A 26,635-nucleotide genomic window follows, 5' to 3' on the forward strand; every position below is an offset into this window, starting at 1 on the left:
TTCCGTTCGCCGCGGTCGCGCCGGAGGATAGAGCGCAGTTCAGGCCGGCGCACGCGGCGTCGCGTCCCGCCGTCTCGACTCCTTTTGTGGGTATTTGTTACTTTGTTAAATTTTCTCAAAACACGCCCCAAAACAACGCCGTTCCTTGACAACGCGCCACACCGGTACCAACTTGATTCGTAGATGCGCGTCTCACGGCCGGACCGCGGGACGGGGAGGGAGGGGGATGGATCCGTAAATCCGTAAGTCCGTAAATCGTGTAACAAAAAACCACTAGAGACTCCCCCGCCGCACCCAGCTGCAAGGCAGGCAGAGACACAGCACTCGCGACACGCTGAGAAGCCGGAGGCTGGCCTCTCCAATGCTCGCGCAACGCTGTCTGAGTGTCTGTGCACGCGCAGCAGCTCTCCGGGGTCCGCGCGGGCGGCGCACACAGTGGGAGGGCGACGACCGTGCGACTGTAACGCTACGCATATCTCTTAACACTCACTATATTCGCGCTTGCGCTGCGCCTCTGCGAGTGCGACTATCAACCTCTCTCGCGTGCGCATATAATCCCCTCCATCTTGTCGTACAGCCTTGACCTCTCCGCCTTTGCGGCATCAGCGCGCCTCGCCTCTGCCTCCATCGAAATCTGCAGCGCGTCGAGCTGCTCGCGCAGCTCGGCCTGCATCTTGGCCCGCATCTCGCCGATACGCCACTCACACTCAGCTCGAGCTGCGTTTTTTGCCTCGTCAGCCATCCGCTCGGCCGCTTTGATGTCGCGTTTAGTAGCCTGCTGCGCTGTCCTCAGGTTGTCGCGGTCGGAACGCCTAAGCTCTTGTGCCGCAGCAAGCTCAGCCCGCGCCGACGCGAGCGCCTTCTTCACAGCGCTCGCAGAGCGCTGCTCAGAAGCGAGCTCCTTGGTCTGTGACCGCAACTTCTCTTCCAACTCCTGCCGGAGCAGCACCTCAGCGCTCGCACTACTCGCGGCTGCATGGATGTCCGATCCCTTTAGTGTGGTTTGCGCGTCTGTGCTGACGAGAGTGCGGGAGATGCTGCCGTTGTGCTGACCAGAGATTACGCCAGCGGTAGCAGTGCTGCTTGGGCACACAACAACATTGCTCGTGGCCGAGCTGGCATAAGCCGCCGCACCAGCCTCTGCGGCTGCAGTGGTGCTTCGGATCGCGTCGAGCAATGCGCCTGTATCGTGCTTGAGCATGGCCTCGAGCGTACTGAAGTCGGCTTCCCCGAGTTCGTTGAGCAGGCGCTCCAGCACAATGCTGAGCTGCGTCGGTGCCATGTGTCGACGTGTCCAAGGGAACGGACGTCGCCGATGGCCTTGTTCACGCCGACAAGTACGTCTAACGCCTCCTGCTAGCTGGGGCACGCTCCAACGCGGCTGGGGGCCGCTCTCCAGCTCGATTAGGGCGCTTTTCACGCGATTTTACGGAATTACGGATTGGAGGGGGGTGGCGGCACATAGGGCGGAGGGGGAGACGCGCATCTACGAATCAAGTTGGTGCCGGACAGCAACGCGCGGCCGCGGGCCGCGGCGCGCCACACCGATTGTGTGAATAGGATCCAACACGTATGTGCTGAAACGCGTGCGCGGCGGGCCGCGCGCCGCGTTCTCTCTCCCATTCAGACTAACACAGCCGGCGGGCCTCCCTCGAGCCCCTCCATGTTCTCCTCGAGCTGCAGCGAGTCCTCCGACTCGTCGACTCCCTCCGCCTGCCCCTCCGCGAGCTCGGTGTTCTCCTCGAGCCGCAGCTCCTCGCTCCGCTCCTCATTCTCCTCGAGGGCAATCTCGTCGTCCTCAGCCTACAGAGCAGCTCGCCGCGGCGCTCCTCCGAGACGCCGGGGCAACGGCGGCGCCTCCTTCCAGCCGCTCCTCCGGTCGAATGCCCGCGTGCCTCAGCCCCGCCGCCTCGGCCGCCGCCTCGGCCGCCGCCTCGGCCGCCGCCTCGATGGGCTGCGGCGGCGGCTCTCCCATCGCCTCGCGCGCAGCCGCGGCCGCGAGCTCGTGCGCCACAATCGGCGCCGCGTCCTTGTACCCGACCTCAGTGTACGCAGCCTACAGGGGCGGCAGCAGCGGCAGTGGTGGAGACGTCCCTCGACGGAAAAGCACCCTCCTCCGCTCGGAAGGGGGCGGCGCCTCGAGGGCGGCGGCGCGGATCGCGTGCCTCGTCCGCCTACATCAGTCCAAGCAGTGGCGATGGCACGCCGCTCCCCCCTCGCCGTGCGGAGTCTCACACTCCGCCTGCGGCTCTCGTCGCCGACGAGCGCGTCGACGCCAACCTGCTTCAGCCTTGACACGTGGCGGGCCAGCTCGTCCTGCGCCGCGCGGTTCGCCGCCGCGCGCGCCTTGGCCGTGTCCTTCTCCTGCGGCCTCATCTGGTGGTGCGCCCTACCAGCGCGGCAGCGCCGTGCGTGAGGGGGCGCCGCTCTCGCGTCCTCGGGCGCTGCTGCTGCGCGGCTGCGCCTCGACAGCCAGTACAGCCGCTCGGCGCGCTTCTGCTCCTTGAGGCGCTGCCGCAACGTGCCGGCGCCGGCGACCAGCCCCTCCTCCTCCTCGCTCAGCTCCCGGGCGGGCCGGCCGTACTTGAGGTCCTGTGGGATGATTCACAATCGTTCACTGTCAGGAAGACTCAGTCATGAGCCGGCCGTGCTTGGGCGTCCCTCGAGCGCTCGTCGGCGGCGGCGAGAGCGTCGCGGGTGGCTTCCCGCCGCTGGCGCCGCTCCGCTTTGGAGCGAGTCCGCGCCGCCTTCTCCACCTGCGGGCGAGGGAGGGGAGAGGGCCGCGTGCAGGGGGCGCACTGTCGGCCTCGAGTGCGCGGCACGAGACGGAGAGAGAGAAAGAAAAGCTGTCGAGTTGGGGATCTGGAGAGGGGTGCAGACCTCGAGCGCGCGGAACTTGACGGAGAGAGCGTCGACCGAGTTGAGGCCTGTTCACAGCTGGCATGTCTTCGCAGCTGCTCGCTTCGCAGCGGAGATCGAGAGAGCCGAGCGCCGTGGTCCATCATCACAGAGTCCTCCTCCTCTCCCTCCTGCGGCGGAGGGACGGGGCGGGGCGCTGGGCACCGCCGGAGGCGAGCGGGGCGCGGCGAGAGGGCGGTGCGTGAGAGGCGGGACGGGCGCGGGGCGCGGCTGCGGTCCGCCGCGCCTCCTCGGACGAGGTCAGCCGGCTCTCGTCGCGGTAAAACTCAATCGACTGGCCGACCATCTGCATCTGGAGGTCGTTCGCCTCGAAGCCGCTCGGCGCCGCGGACACCTCGCACTCCTCGTCCTCGTCGATCCAGGACTGCCAGTCGATCTTGCACTGCGGCGGCTTGACGCCAACCATCAGGCTGTCCCAGTATGGTCCCGCCGCCTCCTTCTCGAGACGCACGCGCACCGACGGGCCGCACACGAACCAGCAGCAGCGGGAGGGAACGACCGCGCCGGCCAGCCGCAGCGAGAGCGCGTAGTCGCGCGTGCCGCGCGCGCCGTGGCCGTGGCCGCTGAAGCTGAGCTCGCCATCGTTGACGTGCACAGCCGCCCGGACGCAGTCGGCCACCTTGATGGTGACGTAGACCCGGTCCGAACGCTGGCACCACATGAACTCGGGCGACGGAGGGCCCGCCGCCGAGGAGGGGGCGGCGGGCGGCTCGCGCGGCTGCACGGGCGGAGGCGGCATGGCGGGAGAGGCCGGGCAGCTGAGGCCGGGCCACACACACAGAGATCTGCAGAAGAAATTGCGGCAGCATGCTCGGACGCCGTTCGTCGCGTAAAAAGAAAGAAACAGCGCCCCCGCACCTTCCCTCCTTATCGCCGACAGGAGCGGCACCACCCAATGCTCCGCACCGTGCGCCACCTTCTCTTCCCTGACCTCTCCTCGTATGGTGCTGAGCCGGGCATGGGCCTGCTCGACCCGGACCCCGCCGAGCACGCGCGGGAGCTCCTTGCCGCCGCCAAGCCGCACCACCGGCGAGCGGTGGAGCTGGCGCTGTGCGACCTGTACGGCCGGCGCGCGGAGGCGATCGTGAGGCTGCCGCGCGGCGTGGAGCGCGCGCTGGCGCACCGCCTGCTCCACGACCCGCGCGACCTGCCCCTCCTCCTCAACTTTATCCAGTGCGGCCTCTGGCTCGCCTTTTCGCTCACGCTGCAGCTCACGCTGCTGCCGCGCGACGGCGGCCTCTCGGCGCGCGCGGTCGGGCTGTTTGTGGTGCACGTGGTGGTGACGTGGGCAATCCTCGGCCAGCGCTTCATCCTCGGGATGCACTTTGCCGCGCATCGCACGCTCATCTCTCCGCGCATGCCTGGCGCCGCGCTGCTCAACGCGCTCCCGCAGCTGGTGCTGGCCAACTTTTGGGGGATGCCGGCGGGGATGTACTACCTGCACCACGTGGTGATGCACCACGCCTCCAACAACCTCTTCTCCTGGGACCTCTCCGGCACAAACTCGTACCGCCGCGACTCCCCGCTCGCGCTGCTGCACTACATTGCCAACTTTGCGCTGCACACCTTTCTATACCTGCCGTACTACGCGGTGGTGAAGCGGCGGTTCGGGCTCGCCGGCTTCGCGCTCGGCTCGACCGGCGCCTACTTCGCCGCCTTCCACGCCCTCCACGCCTACCACCCCGCTGCGTTTTGGATCTCGCTCGGCTTTTCTTCCGTGCTCGGCCCCGTGGCGCTGATGGCGGGCAACTTCGGGCAGCACCAGTTCATCAACCCGGCCGACCCGGCGGACAACTACGGCCTCACCGTCAACCTCGTCAAGGCGCCCTTCAACATGCTCACCTTCAACGATGGCTACCACATCGTCCATCACCTCAACTCGGTGCGAATCGCACCATGCAAAACCACATCTCGCCTGCAGCCTCAACCCGGCACGTCGCTACCCCCCCGCACCGCCCGCCAGCCTCCCCCGCCTCGCCGGCTGCCAGGTCTGCCACTGGTCCGAGATGCCGCTCCAGTTCATCAAGAATCTGGACAAGTACGAGAAGCACGATGCGCTCGTCTTTCACTCCCTCGACTACAACGAGATGTCCGCCCTCATCTACACGCGCCAGCTCCGCAAGCTCGCCTCGTACTGCGTCCAGCTGCGCGCAGAGCCGCGCACCACCGACCAGCTGGTCGCTCTCTTCGAGGAGCGGCTGCAGCCGCTGCCGCAGGCGGGCGCGCCGCTCGACCTGCCCAAAAAGTCGATCTTCGGGCTGCAGCAGCTGCTCTGGCTCGGCCTCTACGCGGGCGGCATGCCGTCCGCCATCTTCCCCGCGCTGATGGTGCCGGTCTTCGCCGCCCTATCTCTCGTGGAGGCGTGAGGCGGGGGCAGGGCGGGGGCGGGCCGCCACCGGAGACGGGCGGGCCGCTCCAAGATGCGTCGGAGTCAGCGGGATAATGGGGTTCAAGTGTTAATATCGCCATTTAAGGCTCTCTGTGTACGTAGCTTACTGGGAGAAAAGAGAGAGGGGGTTGTGTTCTCTCTCTCTCTCTCTGTATGCCGTGTTGAGCGAGCGCCCCGACCGAGAAGTTGTTGAGAACCCTCTGGGCGGGCGTTACATGACAACCATGGTCGAGGTGCACCCTCCTCGGCTGGAGCTGACTCAAGTCGAGGAGGGGATCAAGTACGTGCTCGCGGTAGCTGTTCGCAACACGTCTGTTCGACGCTGCCGCGTGCGCATCGTGCCGCCGTGCTCGGCAACACTGCGGCTCTCATCGGCAAGCGATGTGGACCTGGCCCCCGGGCTGGAGCTCCGTGCTGAGCTGGCATACTTAACCGACGTGGTCGAGCCGCTCGACGACAGGTTGATAGTGCAGGCCAGCCACCGTGACGATGGCGCGCCGTCGCTGATAACGGTGCCCATTGAAGTGCGCCCTCGCTGCGCCGTCATACGGTGCGCCGTGGCAGACATTGATTTTGGGGCGGTGGCGCAAGGCGCGCCAACGGTGCGGCCATTGGAACTGCGCAATGTGGGATCGCTGCCAGGGGTCGTGAGCCTGAGTGAGCTGCTCGGCCCAGGAGGTCAGCCGATGAGGGAAGGAGGGACGCCTCCCTTCCGGCTGCTGCCCGCTCGGCTCGAGGTTGCGGCCGGTGGCAGTGCGACTGCAAGGGTGGAGTGCAGCGCGGCCGAGCTTGGTGAGGCGAGCTGCACGCTGCGCCTTCGAGTCGACGACGAGCGCGAGCATGCCCCGGCCGCGCCTGCAGTCGGGCTGTGTGCAGTTGTTGAGCGGCAGGCGCTGGAGCTGCGCGACAGTGAAAGTGGCGAACCCCTGACTGCCGTCTCGTTTGGCCGGCTCTTTTATGGACTGGAGGCTCGGCGCGTCATCACGGCCGTCAACACGGGGCCGTCTGCCGTCGACTTTGCATTTCTCAACCCGAGCGCGGACGCAGACGCTGACGAGACGGGGACATTCGACCCGCACGCAGCGTCGCTCTCGATTGAGCCCGCAATGGGCCTGCTGCCGCCGCACGGGACGTGCACTATCGAGGCCATCTTCCGGCCGACGCGCGAACCAAACGCCTCGAGCGACGCCAAGGGCTTCTTGGCCTCGCCAGAGACCGAGCCTGACGACGGCCAGGCTCTGGCAATCGAGCTTCAGCTGGAGTCTGTCGAGACGGGGCAGGCGTTGGCGCTCCGTTTGACTGGCGAGGGTGTCGTCCCGCGCCTCTCGCTGAGCGAGGGCACGCTTGTCTTCGGTGACGTCCCGCAGTACGACTACCTGGACCGGCAGGTCACGCTGCGCAATCAGTCTACTTTGCCCATGGACTGGTCGCTAAGTCAGCCAGCCCACTTTTCTCTCACGCCCTCCTCGGGCTCGCTACCTGCACATGGCGAGGCGGAGGTATACGTCCGCTTCTCGCCGCACCAGCTCGGAGAGCTCAAGGCGAATGCCCGCCTGCGTGGCTTCGGCGGCGCCGTCTGCGAGCTGCCACTCAAGCTGTGGGGCGGCTGCGCGCTTCCTCGTCGGCGCGTGCTCGAGGGAGGTGTCGACACGCTACCTGAGGACTTCGAGCGGCCGCCGCGGCTCGTATCGGGCGGCACATCCTCGCGGCCAGAGTGGTCGCGGCCGGCGCTGTGGGAGTCGACACGACGGATCGAGGAGTCGGCCACACAGCTGCACCGCCTTACCGACGGCAGCTTGCGGGCTTCGAGACGACGCGTCTCGCTTCGCGCACGCGCCGACGACGACGCGCTCGACCGGATCGACCAGATGGACACGGGCCTCGAGCTCACGTCGGCGGAGCAGCTCGAGCGCACGCAGCACAAGCAGGTCTACGCGACCTTCATAGCGCGGAGCCGCGAGGAGCGCGAGGCGGCACGGCGGGCGCGCCGTTCGGGCATCGATCCGGCCGAGCTCGCATTCGGGGTCTCTCTGGGGCTTGACCCCTTCTCCGGCCTAAACGCGCCGTGGCCCGAAATTGATGCGCCGCGCGAGCCGCTATGGCTGGAGCGGCCGTACGCGGCGCCGGGCTCGCAGGCGACGGAGGCAGGCATGCGCCGGCCTGCAATCTTTGACCAACTCACACTTGCGCCACGCAAGTTCAAAGAGGTTCCCGAAAGCGCCGAGGAGATTCGTGAGTGCAAGCAGCCGCTCGGCCCAAAGGAGCTGCTCTCCGTGGCCTGCGGCCCAAAGACGCTGGACTTCGGCACGGTCTCCGCCTTCACGACGGTGTCTCGAAACTTCAGCGTTGTGAGCGGCCTGAACGCCTCGGTCCTCGTGGAGGTCAAGGCTGGCGACGAGCCCGAGCTCGAAACGTCTTGGCCACCATCGCAGGTGGTTCCGCCAGAGGCGACTGCCGGCTTCGACATCACTTTCCGCTGCGGGGAACCGTGCACGTACCGCCGGACGGTTGCCTACGTGATCAACGGCATCCACGCGTTCCGAATGACGGTGACCGCGCAGGTCGTACCGCTCGAGCTGCACCTCGTCAATGCACGTGGCACGCCGCTCGAGGAGCTCGAGTTTTCCTTCGGAGCCGGCGACGCCGCATCCAGTTGCTCGCAGTCACTCGTCTTGCAGAATCGCGGCACGCACCCGGCTACCTTCCGCTGGGGCCACCCGCGCGACTTCACTGGCAGGTCCCCGTACTCGGTCGAGCCGAGCGAGGGGGTCGTTCCACCCAAGGGTCGCCTTCCGCTCAGCGTCGAGTTCGAGCCCCAGCTCGGCTGCCACCCGGAGCACGCGCTCGTTTGCTCGGTGGAGAACGGGCTGTCGACGACACTGCTCTGCCGTGCTCCGGGGCTCGTGGAAGCTCGGCTGGCACCGGTCGAGAAGACTATTGCCTTCGGCACCATTGCCATCGGAACGGCGCAACAGCGGGTGACAGTGCTGAAGAATGCCGGGCAAAGCCCGGCCGCATTCAGCTTCAGGCCCGAGAGCCTCCCCGTGGGCGTGAGACTCGAGCCGATGAGTGGCGTCGTGCCGGCGGGCGACGTGCTCGAGGTGGCTGTAGACGCGCTCATTGAGGCACCAGCTAGAATCGAGGCCACGATCGAGGCACTTGTTCGGTACGGAAAGCGGGTCCAGCTGCCCCTCTCGCTCGAGGCCATCGCACCGGCTGTGCGGCTCCTCGAGGAGCACCTCGAGTTCGGACCTGTCATCGTCGGCTCGTCGGCGCACATGCCAGTCTCGCTGTCAAACGACTCCCCAGTACCTGCTGTGATCTGGTGCGACCTGAGCGCTTTCCCTGGCTTCGAGCTAAAGCTGCGCGCGCAGCAGGAGGCCGAGGCCATGCGCGCAGAGATGGATGCTGCAGAGGTCTCGACGACTGTGACGGGCGTCACCGGCATGCAGGACGATGATGAGGACGCGCCACTGCAGCTCATCGCCAAACGGCCCGACTCTGCCGCGGGGGGAGAGAACGGCGGAGGCGAGGCGGACGGCGCCTCTTCCGTCGGTGGGGTAGACCAACGGCTTTATCGAATAACCGTGCCCCCTGCGTTGGGCGCGGCAGAGGCCGCCGCTGCCACGCCACGGACGGTGCTGGCCGGCGCTGTGGCAGGGGGCGGGTCGCCTACGCCTGGGGAGCTCAAGCTCTCGCTGAGCTTCGAGCCAAAGGCAGTGGGCCGTGTCGAGTTCGGGTTGCCGTTGGAGCTGAGTGGCGTTGCAACCACGCCGAACCTCTCGTGGTGACGAGAGCGTCGGGTGGCTGCTGGCGCTACGATGTGCTCCTTGAGGCCGAGGACCCAGAGGCGGAGGACGTGATCACCATCGCGGCGGCCATCAACAAGCCGGCGGCGGTCTCCTTCACGCTCGAGAATGTGGTGAAGGCGGATGCGCCGTTCAGCGCCTTCTTCACCGGCGACTCGCCCGCTAAGTTTGCTGTGAGCCCTGCCGCGGGGGTCCTGAGCGGCAACGTCGGCACCACTTTCACCGTCACATACTCGCCCGACAGCTACGGGAAGCCGCTGCGCGGCTCCCTGGTGATCGACACGGAGGACGTGCGGTGGATTTACGAGGTGCGGGGGACGCTCCCGGTCTACAACCCTCCGGTCGCGCGACCGCCGCCGTCTGGAGACGCCCGGTTAGGCCCGTCGGGTTCGCACAAAAGGTAGAGAACGTGTCCGACAGGGCCGAAGGGGAGACGGGACTGGCGACCGGGGGCGCCGCAGATGTACGTTATGCAGGGTGAGCGAGTAGAGAGAGGGATTGTCCGCGGCGATGTCAAAAACGCAGAGCGCGAAGATGCTTTGTGCGGTGTGGAACCGCCCGCGGTCCGGGCGCGGCCCGGGGGTTTGTTTTCATGAATGAAATCGCTACAGCCCTGAAGTCTGACTACAGGACTAGTAGAGGCTAAGCCAAGATGGCGCGAGGCACTTTTTGGAGCACTTGGAGCGGACTTGGTCTTTGGTACTTGGAGTGCGGTTCGGGTAACCTCGCACAACCATGCGAGATGTCCACGAAAGTTAAAATAAATAAATAAAAACGGACACCTCTACTGTGAGATGGGTAAAAAGGAACAGGTCCCCGCCCTTGCGATCTTTGTGCAGGGTTCTTTGTGGGTGTGGACTGTGGTCGGCGACTAGCCGGGGTCGTCCTCCCGATGCGCGATGGGGGACTAGCACTAGCCGTCTTCCACATGGTCCCTCGGGTCCCTGCTGCTCCTAATCTCGTCGTACATCCTCCTGCTGATCTCCGCAAAGTCCTGTACCTCTCGGGCAAATAGAGCACACCACGCACAAATCGAGACTAAAACACGCGCACAAGACAACATGGACCGCGATCTCCGAGAGGGCAGAGAGGGCAGAGGGCTCGCTGAAGCGGACCTCCTCCCGTCAGCCGCCGCGGCCTTTCGAAGGATCCTCGTCAGCCCTCCGCCTCCCTCGCGCGAGGCGGCCGCGGAACTGGTCAATCGCGACGCTGATCGGGATCACCTGCTTCTTCCCCGTCTCGGGATCGCTGAGGACCGACACCGTGATCGGCACCGGCGACTGCGGCGGCGGCCGCGCGCCGAGCAGCCGCCACGCGCCCTGGCTCGCCGCCCAGCCTAGCACGAGCATCGCCGGCCAGCGGGAGGCGGAGGCGAGCGACAGGAGGTTGAGGCCGGCGCCCACGCCCGCGGGAGGGTCAAACACAAACTGGCCAGGCAGCGCGGGGAGGGTATAGGTGTGGGGAGGGCGACCAGGTGGGGACGGCACTCCAGGCGGACAGACGGGTCGAGCGCTGGGTGAGCGTGAGGCCGCTGCACCTGCAGCGCCGTCGTCATCTGGAGCGCACGCAGCGCGGCACCGACGGAGAACATCAGCCGCGGCTTGAGCCGAGCAAAGTAGAAGAGTGTGCGGTACACACCCGAGACGATGCCCTCTGGCTTTTGCGTCTTGCTGCCGGGCACTTGGACGCGGGAGCTGTAGTCGTTGCTGAGGGCGGCGAGCATCGGGTTCACCGCGGTGAGGAAGTAGAGCGTGCGGCCTGACAACGGCGACAGCAGCGGCTGCCGGCTGCGCGGAGCGTGCTCCGTGCGACCAGAGCCGGAGGCCACGGCCGCCACCGAGCACAGCCAGGTGAGCAGCCTCATTGCGGGGTCAATTGGGGAGTGGGTTTGGCTCCTAAGCCGCCTTGGGTGGGTCCTTGAGAGGGTTTGAGGTGCCACAGATCTCACTGGAACGGTAGGTACGGTGAATGTTTTTCTCCCGAACCAGCCGCGTGGCGCAGACGCGGGGGAGGCTGCCTGCCTGGCTGGTCAGTCTTGTGTCAGTCAGCCTCGCCTGGCTGGTGGGCGCCGGTGCCTGCCTCCGCCGCCGCCCCGCCCGCCGGTGCCGATGCGCTCGGCGTGCGTCAGGCTCCGTGCTCGTAGCAGCTTGGGGAGGGTCAGGCATGGCGCGGCCACGAGCGAGTTAGCGCGGGCGGGAGGGAGATGCGCGGCACGCTGCCGTGTCGCGCCCTCGAGGCTGCCGCCCGTCGGGTTGACACTGACTGTAGACTCAGTCATGGAAATCTCTAGTCTTTCTTAGAGATTGAGAGGAGTGAGACCTGAAGATTTCAGGGCAGATCTCAGTCTCTAGTCCCGCCCTTGAGATCTCCCAAATCTTCGTCGAGACTTCAGCCACGAAATCTCAGTCTTCCCGTCGCTCGGTGTGAGTTTCTAGAGGAAGCGCGTGAGATCTCAAATGGACAAGATTCCTTTTCGCTTTGGGAGTTTGAGATTTCGATGAGGGGTGGGAGAGACTGAGACTGCAAGCAAGAGAGATTCCGTTTTCGATGCAGAATGCTGTGAACTTCCTCAACCTTCCAACGCCTTTATCTCGCATCGTTCGAAAAACATCACTTGCGGGACCACCGAAATCTACTCGAGTATAGATAGGGCAGCGTGACTCGAGATTTGAGATTGAGACTGAAAGAGGCACGCTCGGCTTGCAATGCTTTGCGCCGCCGACACCGTCCATCTCGCCGCCGGCCTGAGGCGGTTCTCCACGAAGCTGTGGCCGCTCGAGAGTGAGGACGAGATCGTCGCGCTTCTCCTCGGCATGGCCCGCTACCCAGTCGACACACCCGACCGCGCAGAGCTCATCGCTGCCGACATGCAAACAAAGCACGCGTCCACGACCATCAACGTCCTCGTCAGCAGCATCGAGAGCGAGGCGGGCATCAGCACTCTCGTGGATCTTCTCGACCGCAAGCGCTTCCATGAGCAGGAGAAATCCACGCCGCTCCACCTGGTCCCGCAGATTGAGTTCTGCGCCGTCTGCGCTTTGCAAGGGCAGAAGGTGTGCCTTGTGGTCAGCGACGAGCCCGTCCATCCGACCGTATACTGCACGCACGGGCGCTTTGGCGGGCTCCTCTACTGCAAGCGCTGCCCAAATTGCCGCGCCAAGCACAACCTCTCATATGCCGAGGAGAAACTCGGCTGGCTCAGGGCAAGCAGGTGCCGTATGACGGCGCGATGGATCAGACTCGCAAGTACGTCCAGCTGTCGCGAGACATCATCTTTGAGGGCGAGATGCTGTGGCGCCTCGACACGCAGATGCTCCACTCGCACACCGGCTTTGAGCCGTACGCCAAGGAGTGGACGACCTTTGCCGACGAGCCGCCGCAGCTGGTCGAGCCTTTGCGGATAGCGCTGTCCCACGCCTGGCTCGCGTGGACGCTCCTCCGCTGGCGCGACGAGCTCCAACTACCCAAGGAGCCGCTGAGCTTTGCGTCGCCCACCCACCTCGACGAGACCTTGCTAGACTACACCATGCGTCGCGACCCAAAGACCGGCCGCTTCGACGCTGACTCGCTCATCGTTGCTTCGCTTCACCGACAAGTGGGGAAGGGAGCACGAGCTCGTCTGCCTCGAGCCCAAGGACTCCGGTCGAACCTGCTTGTGCTACATCATTGACGGACACATGAAATGCCGGAGGCTGATCTGCGAGAACAGGCGATTCGAGCCGTGAATCAGGGAAGTGTCGCGGACTCGTCTCAACAAGCGTCCATGTTTCTGTAGGAACGCTCGAGTCGTCCACCTCGGTGCACTAGCCACCTACTGGTAGCCCCGCCCCTATACAGTATTCCGGTTTGCAATGTCCTCGTTCCTGTTTGCAATATCCTCGTTCGCGGCATCGGCTAAAGCCTCTCATCTGCGTAGACCGCGCGCGCAGCGCGCTCCGTGTTTGCAGACCGCCCTGGCGGACTCGTTTACACATCCAAGCTCAGGCCAGGCGCCGCAGGCCATAAAGAGGAGCGCAGATTAAAATGGCGCCGCAGGCTCCCCGGGCCCCAAATCTTAATCTCAAATCTCAATCTCAAATCTCAGACCCAATCTCCCGGGCCCCAAATCTCAATCTCAAATCTCAAATCTCAAATCTCAGACCTCAGACCTCAATCTTCCTGCAGGTCAAACCCACCCAGCCCTTCTAGAAGCTTCGAGGCTCTTATCAGTATTCACACCGCAAATCTCCAAATCTCAGCTCTCAAATCTCTAGGTTGGAAGGCCGTCCAAATCTTCAGTCTCAAATCTTGGATCTCGAGCAAACTCGACCGCAGATTCCTTTTGGTGTGGGAAATCTCATTCTCCAAGTCTCTGGTCTCTAATCTCAAAGTATCCCACCGGAGGCCGAGTGACTGAGGTCTCAAGTCTCAAATCTCTGGTCTCAAATCTCTGGGTAGCACTGTAGACCCGAGTGGAGTCTTTCAAATCTTTAAGCTCTCAATCTCTAAAAAAGACTAGAGATTTCCATTACTCTGTAGACTGACACATAATAGGTCGAGAGGTAGGGGCGGGCCCCACACCGCCCCGCGACGGCTCCAGATAGGAAGGTTCTTAGCTCCCCGGCCCTGGATGTGAGGATGCCAACTGCACTCCAAGTGCTCCAAGTTCTAGCAACTAGCATCTAGGGGCCGATTTTTTTCGCGATTTTCGGGAACCACAGACCCCCTCTACAGTTCCGGACGGGCATTAAGAACTTCTGGCGTTAAGAACCTGAGGCTGGCCTTTCGGCTGAATCCCGCTGGCCAAGCTAAGAACCTGAGGCTGGGCTATGCCTGGGTTCTACAGAGCCATCGACGTCATCCAAGAGCTTGCAAAACTCGCGAACACCACCCCCCATGCCAATCGGCATGAGGCGCACACTCAGCGCACAACACTATGTCCGAGGCGCACACTCAGCGCACAACACTATGTCCATGTCCATGTCCATGTCCATGTCCATGTCCATGTCCATGTCCATGTCCATGTCCATGTCCATGTCCATGTCCATGTCCATGTCCATGTCCATGTCCATGTCCATGTCCATGTCCATGTCCATGTCCATGTCCATGTCCATGTCCATGTCCATGTCCATGTCCATGTCCATGTCCATGTCCATGTCCATGTCCATGTCCATGTCCATGTCCATGTCCATGTCCATGTCCATGTCCATGTCCATGTCCATGTCCATGTCCATGTCCATGTCCATGTCCATGTCCATGTCCATGTCCATGTCCATGTTGTTGTTGTGCATGTGCATGTCCATGTGCATGCACATATGTCCACGTCCACGCCCATGTCCAGTCCAGTCCTGACCTATCCGATCCTACTCGGCCTCCAGCAAGACCCACACGGCTCGGAACGACCCCCACGGCTAAGAACCTGAGGCTCGGCCCAGGACGGAGCACCAACTTAGCTAAGAACCTGAGGCTGGGCGAAGAACCCGTGCGTTCTTAATGCCCGTCCGGAACTGTAGACGGCTATAGGAGCCCGAATCCTGGCCGAAAGAGAAAGGGAAAAAACCAATTTCGCTCGAAGGGCCCCCTCGAAAAACATGAACAGGGCTAAACCCCCCAAAATTGAATTCGACCGCGCAAAGCTGTCCCCCCCCCCGCAAACTTTAAACCTCCATAAACATCATTGTGCAGGGGCTCCAGGCCCCAAATGACGTGTGAGTGTTAGAGTTGTTTGGTATTGCTAAAAATCTCTCTCTCCCCCCCTCGGCCTAGGCAAAATCCTGCAAAGGTGGGGACCTGACTGTCCACTGTCCTGTCTCCTGACTCCTGTCTTCGTCCCGCGCGCGGCCGCGGTCGTCCCACTCCCAGTTTTTTGTGGTGTATTGTGAGCGCGCTTTTCGATACGATTTACCTCGTTTATGTTTCAATTAATGTTCTTCCGTTATCGTTTTATCTTTTATGTTTTAATCTTCTTTTTTACCTAAAGAACTTCACGCAAAAATACAATAGAGGAAGCGGTCAACGGACAAACAAACAGCGCGACGGCATCATTCTGACATTCACGCCCGCGGCACACCTTCACGAACGAAACGAGCGAGTGGCTAGGCGAGTGGGAGGAAGCAAACGTGCGAAGGTGCGTCGGCCGTGGCACGTTCACTTCGGACCAGCCTGTCCGTACTCGTAGTGGTACTCCGGCGGGGGCGGCGCCGCGGCTTGCGCGGTGGAGCCGATGAGGGCAGATATGAAGGGGAGGTGTGTGATCATCGTGTTGCCCTTGAAGGCGCCCGTCACCGCCTGCGCCGCCCCGACCGCCTGCGGAGGCAACACAGAGGGTTGCAGTGGGGCAGGAGGTATTGACGATGAGGGGACGGGCGGGGCGGGCGGGGGGGGGGGGGGGGGGGGGGGGGGGATCGGGCAGCGCTCGCTCGCCTCGCAACATTTCGGGGACCCGCTCGTGCACCGTTTCCTCCATGAGCGGCTTGTACGTCGCCTTGAGCTCCTCGAACAGCTCCGCCACCTGGCAGACAAGGGGGAGGGGCGACGGCAGGCGCGATTGAGCTGGTGCAGGGCCCTGCAGGACGGCCGGGCCGGCAGAATGGGAGGGGAGGGCGCCCGGGGAAGAGCGCGCCTTTGTGTATTTGGCCTTGACCTGCTCCTCGGTCGCGCCGGTGTGCGCAAACGGCGAAGGCGCAGCGAGCAGCCCCACCACGATGGCCGCAGACATCCGCGCAGCCACGCCTGTTTTCCTGAAAGCGCGGCGGAATTTCCCGTTGGGAGGAATGAAGCGGGTGTGTAGAATGTGGCTGGCACGGAGCGCGCGGCGTCCGGCGGCGGGGCGGCTTTGACAGGAGGCGTGGGGTGGGGCGAGGCAGACCAGTCGAGCGGATGGCGGTCGGGGTCAAGCGCCGCGCTGAAAAATACTGCGCGCACGCCTAAATCCTTTGCCGCGTTGTTTTCTTTCTTTCTTTCGAGAGGGGCTTGTATTCGTAGAATTCTTTCTTTCTTTACACCTAAATCGTCCTTCCAAATCGTAAGAGCCACATACATTGAAAATCCTGCTCGTGCAGGTGGGGACCCTGTCATCCTCCCCCATCCCCTCGTTTGGACTGCTCTTTTCTTTCTTTCTTTTTACGTGTACGCCACAATGATAGACTCTCAAAGAATTTTACAAAAAGCAGGGAAAGAAATCCCGGGTCGCGCACAAAAACGACACGTGATCGCGGACGGACGCCACCAAACCACAATGATCGGGCTCCTCATGGTGTCTGAAGCGGCGACCGCAAGTGGTCGCCAGTCGCGCTCGGCGATACTAGTGCGGCGCTGCCGCGGCGGGCAGGTTGGCGGTGGCTACCCACCGACTCCGCCTTTGCCGCCGCCTCGGTGGGGCTACGGCGATGGCGGCAGCGCACCTCCACGGCAGGCCACGTCCGGCGCCGGCGGCGCCACGGGCGCGCCACCGTCGCAATTTGACGTGTCGGGCGGCGGCGATTTCGATGGGCGGCGAGGAGGAGTATGGAACCCTGTACATCCAGGGCGACGGCACCCTTGTCGTGGCGTTCGACATGGTCAAAGTCCAGGTTTCAGATAACTGCCGGAGCGTCGGGATCAACACCGCGTCGCTGGCTCAGAACCAGTACCACGAGATCGCCAACGCCTTCATGCTGGCGCTGCAGGACGAGCTCGGGCTGTCTAAGGACAAGAACGTCAAGATGGACGGCCTGCGGTGAACCGATAAGGGAGTGCATCAACGAGAAGCAGTTCGTGCTCGGTTACAGCGCCACCGTCTCCCTCAACATCGACGTCTCCACGGAGGACAAGAAGCTCATGCCGCAGATCTACGCTTTGGCGTCGCGGTTCGAGGCGGAAACCACCGAGGTCAACGTGCACGGCACGCACCCCTACGTCTCGGACCAGAGGAAGAAGGAGAACTTCATGAAGCTGTTCGAGAACACGATGGAGGACGCGTACTTCAAGGCCGAGCTCTACGCCAAGGGGTGCAGGAGGACCCTCGGCCCGGTCATGGTGATGTCAGACCGGCCCATTAGCATGCAGAACCAGCCGAGGCCGCAGCCCATGATGGCGTACGGCGGGGCCGCTATGGCGCACAGGGCCGCGGAGTCCGCTTCCGTGGAGATGGAGATGCCGTTCGGCGAGGGGCAGAAGCTCTCCAAGACAATTCATCTGCAGTTCAGGACTGAGCCCAACGAGTAAGTTATTGTATCGGGAATTTTGAAGAAAGTACCTAGACTCGCTCGGACGACCTTCCGTGCAAAATCGACAATTGTGGCGGGGCCGCGGGCGGCTGTAGACTAACGGCGAGACGGGAGCGGTGCAGAGGTGGATCCCGTCAATGGTCATTATGATGACTTGAGGCTACGGCGCGCATAATGAAGTTGAAGAGAGAGGAGCACTTCGAGTGGCTGAGTGAGCAACTCTAACACTCACACGTCATTTGGGGCCTGGAGCCCCTGCAGACTGATGTGTTTATGGTGGTTTAAAGTGTGTGTGTGTGGGGGGGGGGGGGGGCAGCTTTGGCGGTCGACTTCAATTTGGGGGGTTACGACGGTTTGGGGGATCCTGCCGACGCGCTACAGTTGTAGCCCCACTGCACATAAGATGGACACCTCAACGGGAGGGCCCTCGCACAGCAGCCGAGGCCGACTCCTGCAGCCTTAGTCTTGGCCCGATCCGGCGGCATGCCACGGGCGTAGGCGCGTTGAGGCTTGCCGCCTCCTCTGCGCCAACGCGGCTTGTGCCGCAGCTTGCGTTTGCTGCCAGACAAGAGGAGGAGCAGGGCCTTTTGGCGATAGGACCAGGCAATCGTATTCGCCCGGCGGGCGTTACGGATTCGAGCAACACCCGGGTCGAGGTTGCTGCGCCTCTCGGTGCAGTGCTGCAGCATCGCACGCTTGTTGCGGGGGATGGAGCATCGACGGCAGCTGGAATCCTGGCTGTTCCGGATGCGGGTCCGGCGGCATTTGCGGCGGTGTCTTTGCAGCTGCGAGCGCAGCGCGGTCACAGGCACCGTCGGCTGCCGAATGGCGCACGATGCCGCAGCTGCGGGCGGAGTGGTGGCTGTGTCGGCATTGCAAGCACGCTGTCAACCACAACTCGGCCACTCCCTGCAGCACATGTATGTTGTGCGTCGAGCGTCAGGGAGATGACGCCATATGCAAGTCCAGCCGAGGTCGCGGCCCTCTCAACCAACGCACAGCGCACCGCGTATGGTCAGAGACTGAAGAGTGTGCAGGGACGAGAGCAGCCTATCGCTCTGGCTGTTGCGCAGACGCCGGGCAGCGCCGGCTACGCCAGCGCTGTCCTTGCCCAGATTGCGAGCTTTCAGCCTGGGTCGAAGCGGCTGGAGGCGATGGTGGGGTCTCGTGTTTGCCTTTTTGACGGATGGCTCGCCCTCACGACTGACGGGACTGTCAGATTTTGGACGCGCGACGATGTGCGGGCATTCTTTGCGTGCGGCGAGGGAGAGGCTCTCATCGCCGATTACATTCTCTCGTGGGGAAGGCGTGTCGACATTGGCGTTGAGGGGCAGCCACTAGTGGTTCAGGCGGCGCCGAAGGGCGGGTGGTGGATGCGTACTCTCTCCTTCGTCAACGAGCGGCACATCCACATTGTCCGCGCGCTGCTAGCACTTGTGCCCGACGGGGCGCAAGACGGGTTGCAGTGGGAGAAGCGCGTGCTGTACGGCCCATTCCCGGATGACGTGTACTCGGCATTGGCTGCGGTGACCGCCAGCATCTTCTCGACGATGGCGGTATACGAACGTGGACCACGCGGGCGTGCTCGACGGGAGCGGGTCCCGGGTGTATTGCCTGACAGCCCGACTGTGGCAGCATTTGCGAACGCGGGTTTGCGCGTTCCGCGGCACGTGGTCGCCAGCCTTTGCAAGGTCGCAAGGGTCGGTGGCGACATCACAGCGACTGCTTTTACTCGAACGTGGGCGCACAAAGTCGAAGCTCCGCCGCTGCTTTTTGCTGCTGGAGGGGCGTAATACGCCGAGTGGTGTGCCAATGGTGCTCTTCCGCATCGATGGGCTTGGGCTGAGGTGGGCGCCTATGGCGACGTGCGAGCGCTCAGTGTGGCAGCGGCAGCAGAGGTGGCTACTTGGAAGTCGCAGCTGCTGCCAGAATTTGGGCTGCAGCCTCTCGAACTGCCCTGTTCACGCGCGCGCGAGACGTGCAGACAGGGTTGCCAGGCGAGAGCGAATGGCGCGGTTCACGCCTCGCACAACAGAGTCCCTCAGAGAGAGAGGGTGCATGCACAACATGTACATGTTGTGGGCAAATCAGCCAGGGTAGAGAAAGTTGAGGAAGCTCTGAGATGACCGAAGGTGAGAGGGCCGCCGCCGACTCAGTCGAAAATTCCGACGCCAAGTCAAGAAAAGAATCTTACAAGCCCAGTGTTGTGCAAGAAAAGAAGAAAAATCTGCTGCGCACTGATAGACAGCCAGCCGACATCCTCGCCACTGATAGACAGCCGACATCCAGCCCAGCGATGCTCTGTCTCGTCGCCTCGGCTCTCGCATTCAGGCCGGTGCACGTTTGTCAGCTCACGCCTAGCACGAGCTCGGCGGTGATGCGAACGCCGCGCGAGCGGAAGCTCGGAGGCGGCATTGCGCAGGGTCTCGGGCTGGGCAAAGAGAAGAACAAGTGGGTTACGCCGGTGACTGCGCTTGCGCTGGCCGGTGTGTTTACAGGCAGTGTGGTGCTGCGCGCAGCGAGCAGACAGCGCCGTGTCGAGACCGGTCGATACACCGTAGGCGGTCTCACCGAAGGATTCGTCGACGACCTCTTTGCTCCGATTCGCGCCAAGGGCGGCTGGGGCGGCGTGGTGGGAATAAAGACGCCGGGCGCCGAGGAGGCCAGGGCCATCAAGGAGGCGAACAAGTCGCCTACAAGGAGGGCGATGGAGGAGAAGATCAAGGCACGCGAGGCGGCGCGCCTGCAGGCCTTTCCTCCGCCGTGAGGAGGCTCGTGAAACCGCGCCGAAACCGCGGGGGGGGGGGCGCCGTGTAGTTCATCTGCCGCTGTCGTCTGAACGCACACTAAAGGGTGTGGACCGTGAGTTGAGGAAATCGGGGGACGCGACCCACCTCGCCACAGACGGTCCCGCGCCTCCCCCGCCACTATGACGGCGGCACGGCCGCATCTCGTGTGCGTGCCGCCGTCTTTGTCCGGAGTGAATACTCCAACGCGCTCGTCGGTGACGGTGTCCCCCAACCTGCGCCACGCTCGGCGAACCTTGACAGCGCCTTCGGTGGCATGCATCTCTTTGCGCCTGAAGCCTGGAGAGCAGCTCCTCTCTCTGCTGCTCACACACTCTGCACAGAGATGGCACAGCCCACTGTGCGGCTGCCACAGCTGTGGCAGCGATGGGCTCGCCCTCACTGGCCCTCAGTCACTTGTGCTGCGGCTTGTGTGAGCACACGACACTGCTCGGCGACTGCCGGCACACTGTGAGACCATGGGTGTGAGGTTAAACCACGCTACCAGCGCTTGGTCACATCGGCCCCGAGGTCAGATCCTTCTACTCTGTTGATGACAAGACTTGTCTACTGGCTGGAGCCGAGCAGGAGGGCCCAGCGCACAGCCCCTGGTCAACTCAGGGTCCACTCCCTCTAGTACGCACTTTTCCCCACGCGCGCCACGGAGACTTTTCCGCATCGCGGCCATCGCAGTGCTTGCCATTTTTACTGGTAAATGAGTGGTGGTATGGTGGGAGCAGAGAGTGGTATGGTAAAATACGAAACTCCGTCCGTGGAATCATCATTTTTTCGAGCTCTGAGCCGAGTCTGAGGCTGGTTTGCCGCCAAATTCAGCAAAATCGGCAAAATACCTGGGAAACCCCGGGTATACCTGGGAAATACCCGGTATTTTGCCGATTTCTCCGATTTCTATCAGATTTTGCCTCAGAAGTCGTGGTAAATCTTACCACCGTTTGATTGTTTTGGCCGTAGAGTGTTTTGATTGTTCTGGTGGGCTATACCAGTAAATGGCAAGCACTGGGCCATCGGGGGGGTCATAACAAACACGGTACAGGATCGAGGTGCACGCTGCTGAAGCAGTGTCGTCCCCTGGTCGTCCCCCCTCTCCATCATCTCACTGGGAGACGTCGGCGCCGCGGCGGTGATGCGGATGGCGGTGTGACCGATCGAGCTACAAGAAGAGCTTGTTCAGCAGGATCCGGGTTAGTCTGGCGCACTACCTCACTGGGCCTGAGACCGCCGGGACGCTCCCCGTCACCGTCTCGGATTTGTGTGGGATCGAACCACTCCGGGATGGGCAAGCCCATCCATCATTCTGAATGTGCCTTTCCCTCGCCTGCGAGAGACAGCATAGAGGGCTAAGCCTGGCGAGGTACTTCCAGCCTGCTGTGGGAACAGGCTGAACGCTCGCCCCATCTCGGGTTCCCTCGCCCCCCTGGGGCAGGGGGACCCCGTGAGGCGTGGGAGTGCCTCGCCAGGCAATTGCGTAAATGCAAGCGTTGATTACAGGTGGAGGGATCTCGTCTGCCGTCTGCCGCCCGCCGTTTGCACGGGGACGCCGCTGTTCTCGCACAACGAGGCGCGCCTGCAAAAAGTGTGCCAGTGCTCGCCTCCTCCCTCTCCAGTGCCGGCGCCTCCCCTCGCCCGGCGCCTCCCCTCGCTACCGAGCCGCCACAGGTTGCAGGTTGCTTGCCGAATAGGCGAATACCGGGACCCTCGGCGTCCATTCCGTCAACCATGGGGATGGTGAGCACCGAGAAGAAGGATAAAATTAAGAAAGCTGCCGCTACGACTCCATGAACTACCTTGAGTCTCGAGATATGCCATTAAGAAAGAGAACGGCGACTACGCTCTGGCGCCAGGAAGCACGGACCTGTACGTCGGCGCGTATCACAGTGGACGTTGGCATCGGCCAAGCCGAGGCGCATGCCAAGTTCAGCCCCGCAGGCTTTGATGTTGGCGCTGGGGTCAGCCTCGCTGGGGGCTCCGTCTCTGACTTCGACTTCAATATCGGCGCCGGCGTCGGCACGGCCGCCGGTATTAACGACGACTCGGTCGAGGTGAAGGTTTTGGGGACCGGTGTCACGATTGGCCGCAAGGTGGGATTTCCTGTTCTCGGCAGCTCGTTTGGAATTGATCTTGGGAAGATCGGCCAAGCCATCTTCGGCTGATGCATCTGCTCTTTCGGAATTGGCTTTTTTGGCTTTTGGCTAAAAGGGTCCCCCCCCCCCCCCCCCCCGCCCGCCCGCCCACCCACACAACCCTACCTGCGCCTGTGGACACCTGCGGACTCCTCCACAGGCGGCAGCTCCTCCGCAGACGGCAGCCAGCTAAAGTTTATCCTTCACCTGGTTCGTGTCAGCTAAAGTTTATCCTTCATGTGCCAGATAGTGGCGTCTAAACCCTGCGCCAGGGTCTAACGAGTGGCGTAGAGCAGTGCGACTGTGCTCACCGCATAGCCGTTTGCCGCCACCCCTCGTGCTCGGACGGATTCCGCGAGCGTCCTCTGGGGGGAGGCGGGGGCCCCCGGAGGCACCGTGCGCCGCGCAGCAGTGCGGAAACGGGGCTCCGGCTCCGTTAGTCTCCGTTAGCACCAACTTCCCGAATGAGGAGGGTTGAGTAGAGGGCAGATTTGGAGAGATCTCGAGGAGTACATACAAATAGACCCTCCAACCATCAGAAACCTCCAACCTGATCGGTCGTACTGACCGCCGACAGATCACTCCAGACAGCAGACAGGCCGACGTCTGCACGCGGCCGGCCGGGCGAGAGGCTTGACACGATCCGACCCTGCGACCCTGACGCTGCTGCTCTAGCTATCAGACATGCACTGCTGACTGCTGCCACAATGTGCGACCGGTGCTGGCCCACTTGGCGGCCTTCCCGGTCAGTGGTGAGGCGCAGTTCAGAGCTGTCGATGGCGCGATGCTGCACTGGTCCCACATTGGTGACACGAGACCACCAAGTTTGCCGGTCCAAGAGAGAGGCACCGGCGCTGTCCTGAGAAGGTGCGTGGTCCCTCTTGACTGCCCATGCGCGCGAGGCTGTGTAGGCATAGCCTCGAGAGTGCCAGCAGCCAATCCGAGGCGACGCGCATTGCGCCAGAAGCGTGCACATGTTGGAAGGACACCTTCCTACTGGCCGTACGATCAGGTCGTCACTGAATGCTTGATACTAAGGCCGCGAGCTATGCAGGTGATCAATTGTGCAGCATGGCACGGTCAGCAGCGCCGACAGGCTGTCGCAAGGCGTGATAGCATGGCCGCAATACGCCGAATTCTCATGAAAACAAGTAAAAAACGTTCAAAAAATCCAAAAAATCGGCGCCTGCGGCGGGAAAGGGAACCCCCATCTCCCCCACGCATGGGTACCCCCTAGGGCCCTCGCCTCCCCCCAGAGCGAGCGTCTCGGGCTCTCGGCACTCGCACTCGCTTTCGCTGGAAAAGAATTTCCCCCGCAACCTGAGGCGCGAGCCACTCCGTCTCCCACTCCGCAACAGGCCCCTCCCCTGGCGACGGCTGCCAGCCCGGGATTCGGAGGCGATTCGCCTTATCCTCATCGTTTCTTAACATTACTTGCAGCGGAGTTTTCAATAAGCGTTTTTAAAGCTGTCGAGGGTCCCCGCGATGGGTTTCTTCATCGGGCGGGTCTCTAAATTCTTCACGGGCGCCGCTCGCCGGTCGTAGTCAGCCTCTTTGAGAATTGCTTTGAGCGTGTTCGCTGCCGAGGTGGTGGCCTTCGACGAGCGCCATGGCGGCGCTGCGGCCCTCGATGCAGGCCATCTCGACGGAGCCGCCCACGCCGCTGCACCTCGCGTACACCGAGAAGCTCAACGCGTACATGGAGCAGGCGGTGCCGCAAGAGTCCAAGGACCGTCAGCAGAAGCGGATCGCAATCCTGTCGGACCTGACTTCGACCTTCAAGCAGTGGGTCCACTCGGTCTGCCTCGCCAAGGGCCTGGCGCAGCCGGTCGCCGAGGCGGCGGGCGGCGCTCTCTTCACGTCCGGCTCGTACCGGCTCGGCCTCAACGAGGTGGGGATGGACATTGACGCCGTCTGCGTCGCGCCGCGCATGGTGACGCGCGACGATTTCTTCGAGACGCTCAAGGTGATTCTCGAGGACCACGAGTCGATCCACAACCTCGTCGCGATTGCCGGCGCGCCCCTCGCCCCTCGCCCTGCGCCCGACCCTCCTCGGCACACCCTCTCGCCAGTGCGGCAGGCGCGGCGGTGCCCATCATCACGTTCGACTACGGCGACATCAACATCGACCTGATGTTTGCGCAGCTGCCCGTCGATTCGGTGCCTCCTGCCGCCGCCACCAGCGGCACACGCTGCGAGGGTGTGCCCGCTGCTCACAGACCTGAGCCTGGTCGCAGGTGCCTCCTACCATCGACATCAACGCGGACTCGGCGCTGCAGGGCCTCGACACGGGCACGCAGCGCTCGCTCAACGGGCCGCGCGTCACCAACCTGATCGAGCGGCTCGTGCCGCAGTTCGACGCCTTCCGGCAGCTGCTGCGCTGCATCCGGCTGTGGGCTAAGCGGCGCGGAGCCTCCTCGCCAACAGGGACGAGGAAAGAGGGCTGTTGTGAGCCCACATAAGAGAGGTGGGGGTAGGCGCGGCATCTACTCGAACAAGATGAGCTACTTGGGCGGGATCAACTGCAACCTGCTCTGCGCCTTCCTCTGCCAGCTCTACCCGAAGGCGTGTGCCTCCCTGCTGCTCGAGCGCTTCTTCTTCATCCTCAAGGACTGGAACTGGCCCACGCCAATCATGCTCACGCCGCCGACCGACGCGGGGTACACCGACGCCGACGGGCGTATGTACGAGGTCTGGGACTCGCAGGGGCGCGGCCGGTGACCGCCGCCCCTCATAGCCGCCCCTCCCGCCCAGCCCCTCCCGCCCAGCCCCTCCCGCCCAGCCGGTTCCCCGGCCGCTTGGCATGGGCCCTGACCCCGGCCCCCGGCCCTGCCCCCGAGCCCTCCCCCCCCCGCCCCCGAGCCAGGTACGACCAGATGCCGATCCTGACGCCAGCCTACCCGTCGATGAACTCGTCGCTCTCCGTATCGCAAGTCTCGCTCGAGGCGAGGGACGAGGAGATGAGAGTCATAGTGAGTAGAATACACTCGAGGGGAGGCAGCCATAGTGAGGAGGATGCCGACGACGAGGATAGCAGCACCTCTCTCTTCTCCCCCGAGGTGATGCGGTCCGAGATGGCGATCGCCCACCAGAGGGTCGTCTCGATCCTCGCAGCCGGAGCCAGCGACTGGGCGCCGCTCTACGAGCCGACCGACTTTTGGGTCGCGCACTCAAAGTACCTCGCCGTCGAGGTGTACGTGCAGGGCGCGCCCGCCGGCCTGCAGCAGGACTTGGTTCGCTCGTGGGTCGGGTACACCGAGTCGCAGGTCAAGAAGCTGGTCGACTTCCTCTCGTACCTCCCTCTCGCCGCCCTCCGCCTCATGCCGCGCAAGCTGCCCCTCCTCTCCGTGGGGGCCGCCGCCGCCCCGCCGGCCGACTCGGCCTCCGCCCCTCCGCCTTGCGACGGCGGCAGCTACCTCATCGGCTTCGACGTCGACAAGACGCGGATGCAGGGCGGCGAACTCCACATGACAAACAAGGCACGCCCCCCCTCTCGGACCCCGCCTCCCGGACCCCGCCTCCCGGACCCCGCCTCCCGGACCCCGCCTCCCGAACCCCGCCTCCCGGACCCCGCGCCCGCCCGCTCGCCCGCCTCTCTCAGCCGCCGGTGCCGCTCCGCCAGGTCGAGGCCTTCCGGGCCGAGTTGTACGACCGCGCCGCCAACCAGGCCATCGTCACGGCGACCACGGCACCCTTCCTCAAGGCAAAGCGCACAGAGTAGCCGCTCCGCGACGCTCGCAGCGCCACTCTCCGGGGGGGCCGCGCAGGGCCACACACCACACACCACCCCGCGCCACGTCCGGCCGTGGCTCCTCGATCGCAGCAACGCGGTCCGGCCGTGGCTCCTCGATCGCAGCAACGCGCCCCTCCCTCGCAGCGGGTCGGCTGCCTCCCTTGTCGCAGGTGCGCTTCTCCGTGTACGGCTCCTGGAAGGAGCTGCCCGAGGCCGTGCTCGACGCCGGCCTGGGCGGGATCGCAAACGCAAAGGCGGCGCGCAAGCGCGTGCTCGAGGCGAGGCGGCGCGAGGCGGCGGCGGCCGAGGCGGAGGCGGCCGCCGCCGCCGCCGCCGCACCGCGTGACGACTTTGACGCCGGAGTGGGCGACGCGGCGGCGGGCGACGTGGCGGCGGGCGCGGCCAAGCGGCCGCTCGAGGCTGGGGCCGATGAGGCGCCGCCCAGCAAGGCGCAGGCCTTGGCCGCGCCTCCGGAGGACCCGCGCATGAAGAGCGCCGTGCAGGACGACCCGCGGCTGGCGGCATGGGGAGGCGGCGCGTGAGAAACGAGAGCGAAAAGCGCGAGTCCTTCCGGCCGCAGACCGGTTTGCGTCGCGACCCACGAGTTGGGAAGCTTTTATTGAGTTTTTCTGCACTGAAAGATAGATAGATACTAAATTGCACACATATGCC

The 26,635-nt window shown here is 63.7% G+C and overlaps 8 protein-coding genes across 8 annotated transcripts; 5 read left to right on the forward strand and 3 right to left on the reverse strand.

Annotated features, from left to right (window-relative positions):
• Positions 1-529: 529 nt before the first annotated feature.
• On the reverse strand, positions 530-1,282 carry EMIHUDRAFT_202569 (hypothetical protein; the record flags this gene model as incomplete). Its single annotated transcript, XM_005784402.1, has 1 exon — positions 530-1,282. The coding sequence occupies one exon, from the start codon at positions 1,280-1,282 to the stop codon at positions 530-532; it is 753 nt and encodes a 250-aa protein (XP_005784459.1).
• A 126-nt stretch (positions 1,283-1,408) lies between these two features.
• EMIHUDRAFT_449481 (hypothetical protein) lies at positions 1,409-3,580 on the reverse strand (the record flags this gene model as incomplete). The annotated part of the gene is made up of 5 exons (XM_005784403.1): positions 1,409-1,803; positions 2,015-2,056; positions 2,236-2,389; positions 2,471-2,592; positions 3,203-3,580. 5 exons carry the CDS (start codon positions 3,578-3,580, stop codon positions 1,624-1,626), a joined length of 876 nt encoding a protein of 291 aa, XP_005784460.1. The 3' UTR covers positions 1,409-1,623.
• Positions 3,581-3,790: 210 nt separating this feature from the next.
• On the forward strand, positions 3,791-5,480 carry EMIHUDRAFT_434178 (hypothetical protein). Its single transcript, XM_005784404.1, has 3 exons — positions 3,791-4,801; positions 4,908-5,392; positions 5,452-5,480. The coding sequence occupies exons 1-2, from the start codon at positions 3,815-3,817 to the stop codon at positions 5,283-5,285; spliced, it is 1,365 nt and encodes a 454-aa protein (XP_005784461.1). The 5' UTR covers positions 3,791-3,814; the 3' UTR covers positions 5,286-5,392; positions 5,452-5,480.
• Positions 5,481-5,532: 52 nt separating this feature from the next.
• EMIHUDRAFT_202572 (hypothetical protein) lies at positions 5,533-9,606 on the forward strand (the record flags this gene model as incomplete). Its single annotated transcript, XM_005784405.1, has 3 exons — positions 5,533-9,069; positions 9,144-9,517; positions 9,594-9,606. The coding sequence occupies 3 exons, from the start codon at positions 5,533-5,535 to the stop codon at positions 9,604-9,606; spliced, it is 3,924 nt and encodes a 1,307-aa protein (XP_005784462.1).
• Positions 9,607-10,306: 700 nt separating this feature from the next.
• EMIHUDRAFT_352566 (hypothetical protein) lies at positions 10,307-11,003 on the reverse strand. The gene has a single exon (XM_005784406.1). The coding sequence runs from the start codon at positions 10,979-10,981 to the stop codon at positions 10,454-10,456; it is 528 nt and encodes a 175-aa protein (XP_005784463.1). The 5' UTR covers positions 10,982-11,003; the 3' UTR covers positions 10,307-10,453.
• Positions 11,004-19,599: 8,596 nt separating this feature from the next.
• Positions 19,600-20,070, forward strand: EMIHUDRAFT_202580 (hypothetical protein; the record flags this gene model as incomplete). Its single annotated transcript, XM_005784407.1, has 2 exons — positions 19,600-19,789; positions 19,865-20,070. The coding sequence occupies 2 exons, from the start codon at positions 19,600-19,602 to the stop codon at positions 20,068-20,070; spliced, it is 396 nt and encodes a 131-aa protein (XP_005784464.1).
• A 1,839-nt stretch (positions 20,071-21,909) lies between these two features.
• EMIHUDRAFT_202581 (hypothetical protein) lies at positions 21,910-22,260 on the forward strand (the record flags this gene model as incomplete). The annotated part of the gene is made up of 1 exon (XM_005784408.1): positions 21,910-22,260. The coding sequence occupies one exon, from the start codon at positions 21,910-21,912 to the stop codon at positions 22,258-22,260; it is 351 nt and encodes a 116-aa protein (XP_005784465.1).
• A 1,499-nt stretch (positions 22,261-23,759) lies between these two features.
• On the forward strand, positions 23,760-26,620 carry EMIHUDRAFT_434179 (hypothetical protein). The gene is made up of 5 exons (XM_005784409.1): positions 23,760-24,245; positions 24,311-24,390; positions 24,468-24,634; positions 24,708-24,876; positions 26,288-26,620. Exons 1-5 carry the CDS (start codon positions 23,840-23,842, stop codon positions 26,450-26,452), a joined length of 987 nt encoding a protein of 328 aa, XP_005784466.1. The 5' UTR covers positions 23,760-23,839; the 3' UTR covers positions 26,453-26,620.
• The last annotated feature ends 15 nt before the right edge of the window (positions 26,621-26,635 follow it).

This window comes from Emiliania huxleyi (assembly GCF_000372725.1).
Source record: "Emiliania huxleyi CCMP1516 chromosome Unknown EMIHUscaffold_17, whole genome shotgun sequence".
Lineage (NCBI taxonomy): Eukaryota > Haptophyta > Isochrysidales > Noelaerhabdaceae > Emiliania > Emiliania huxleyi.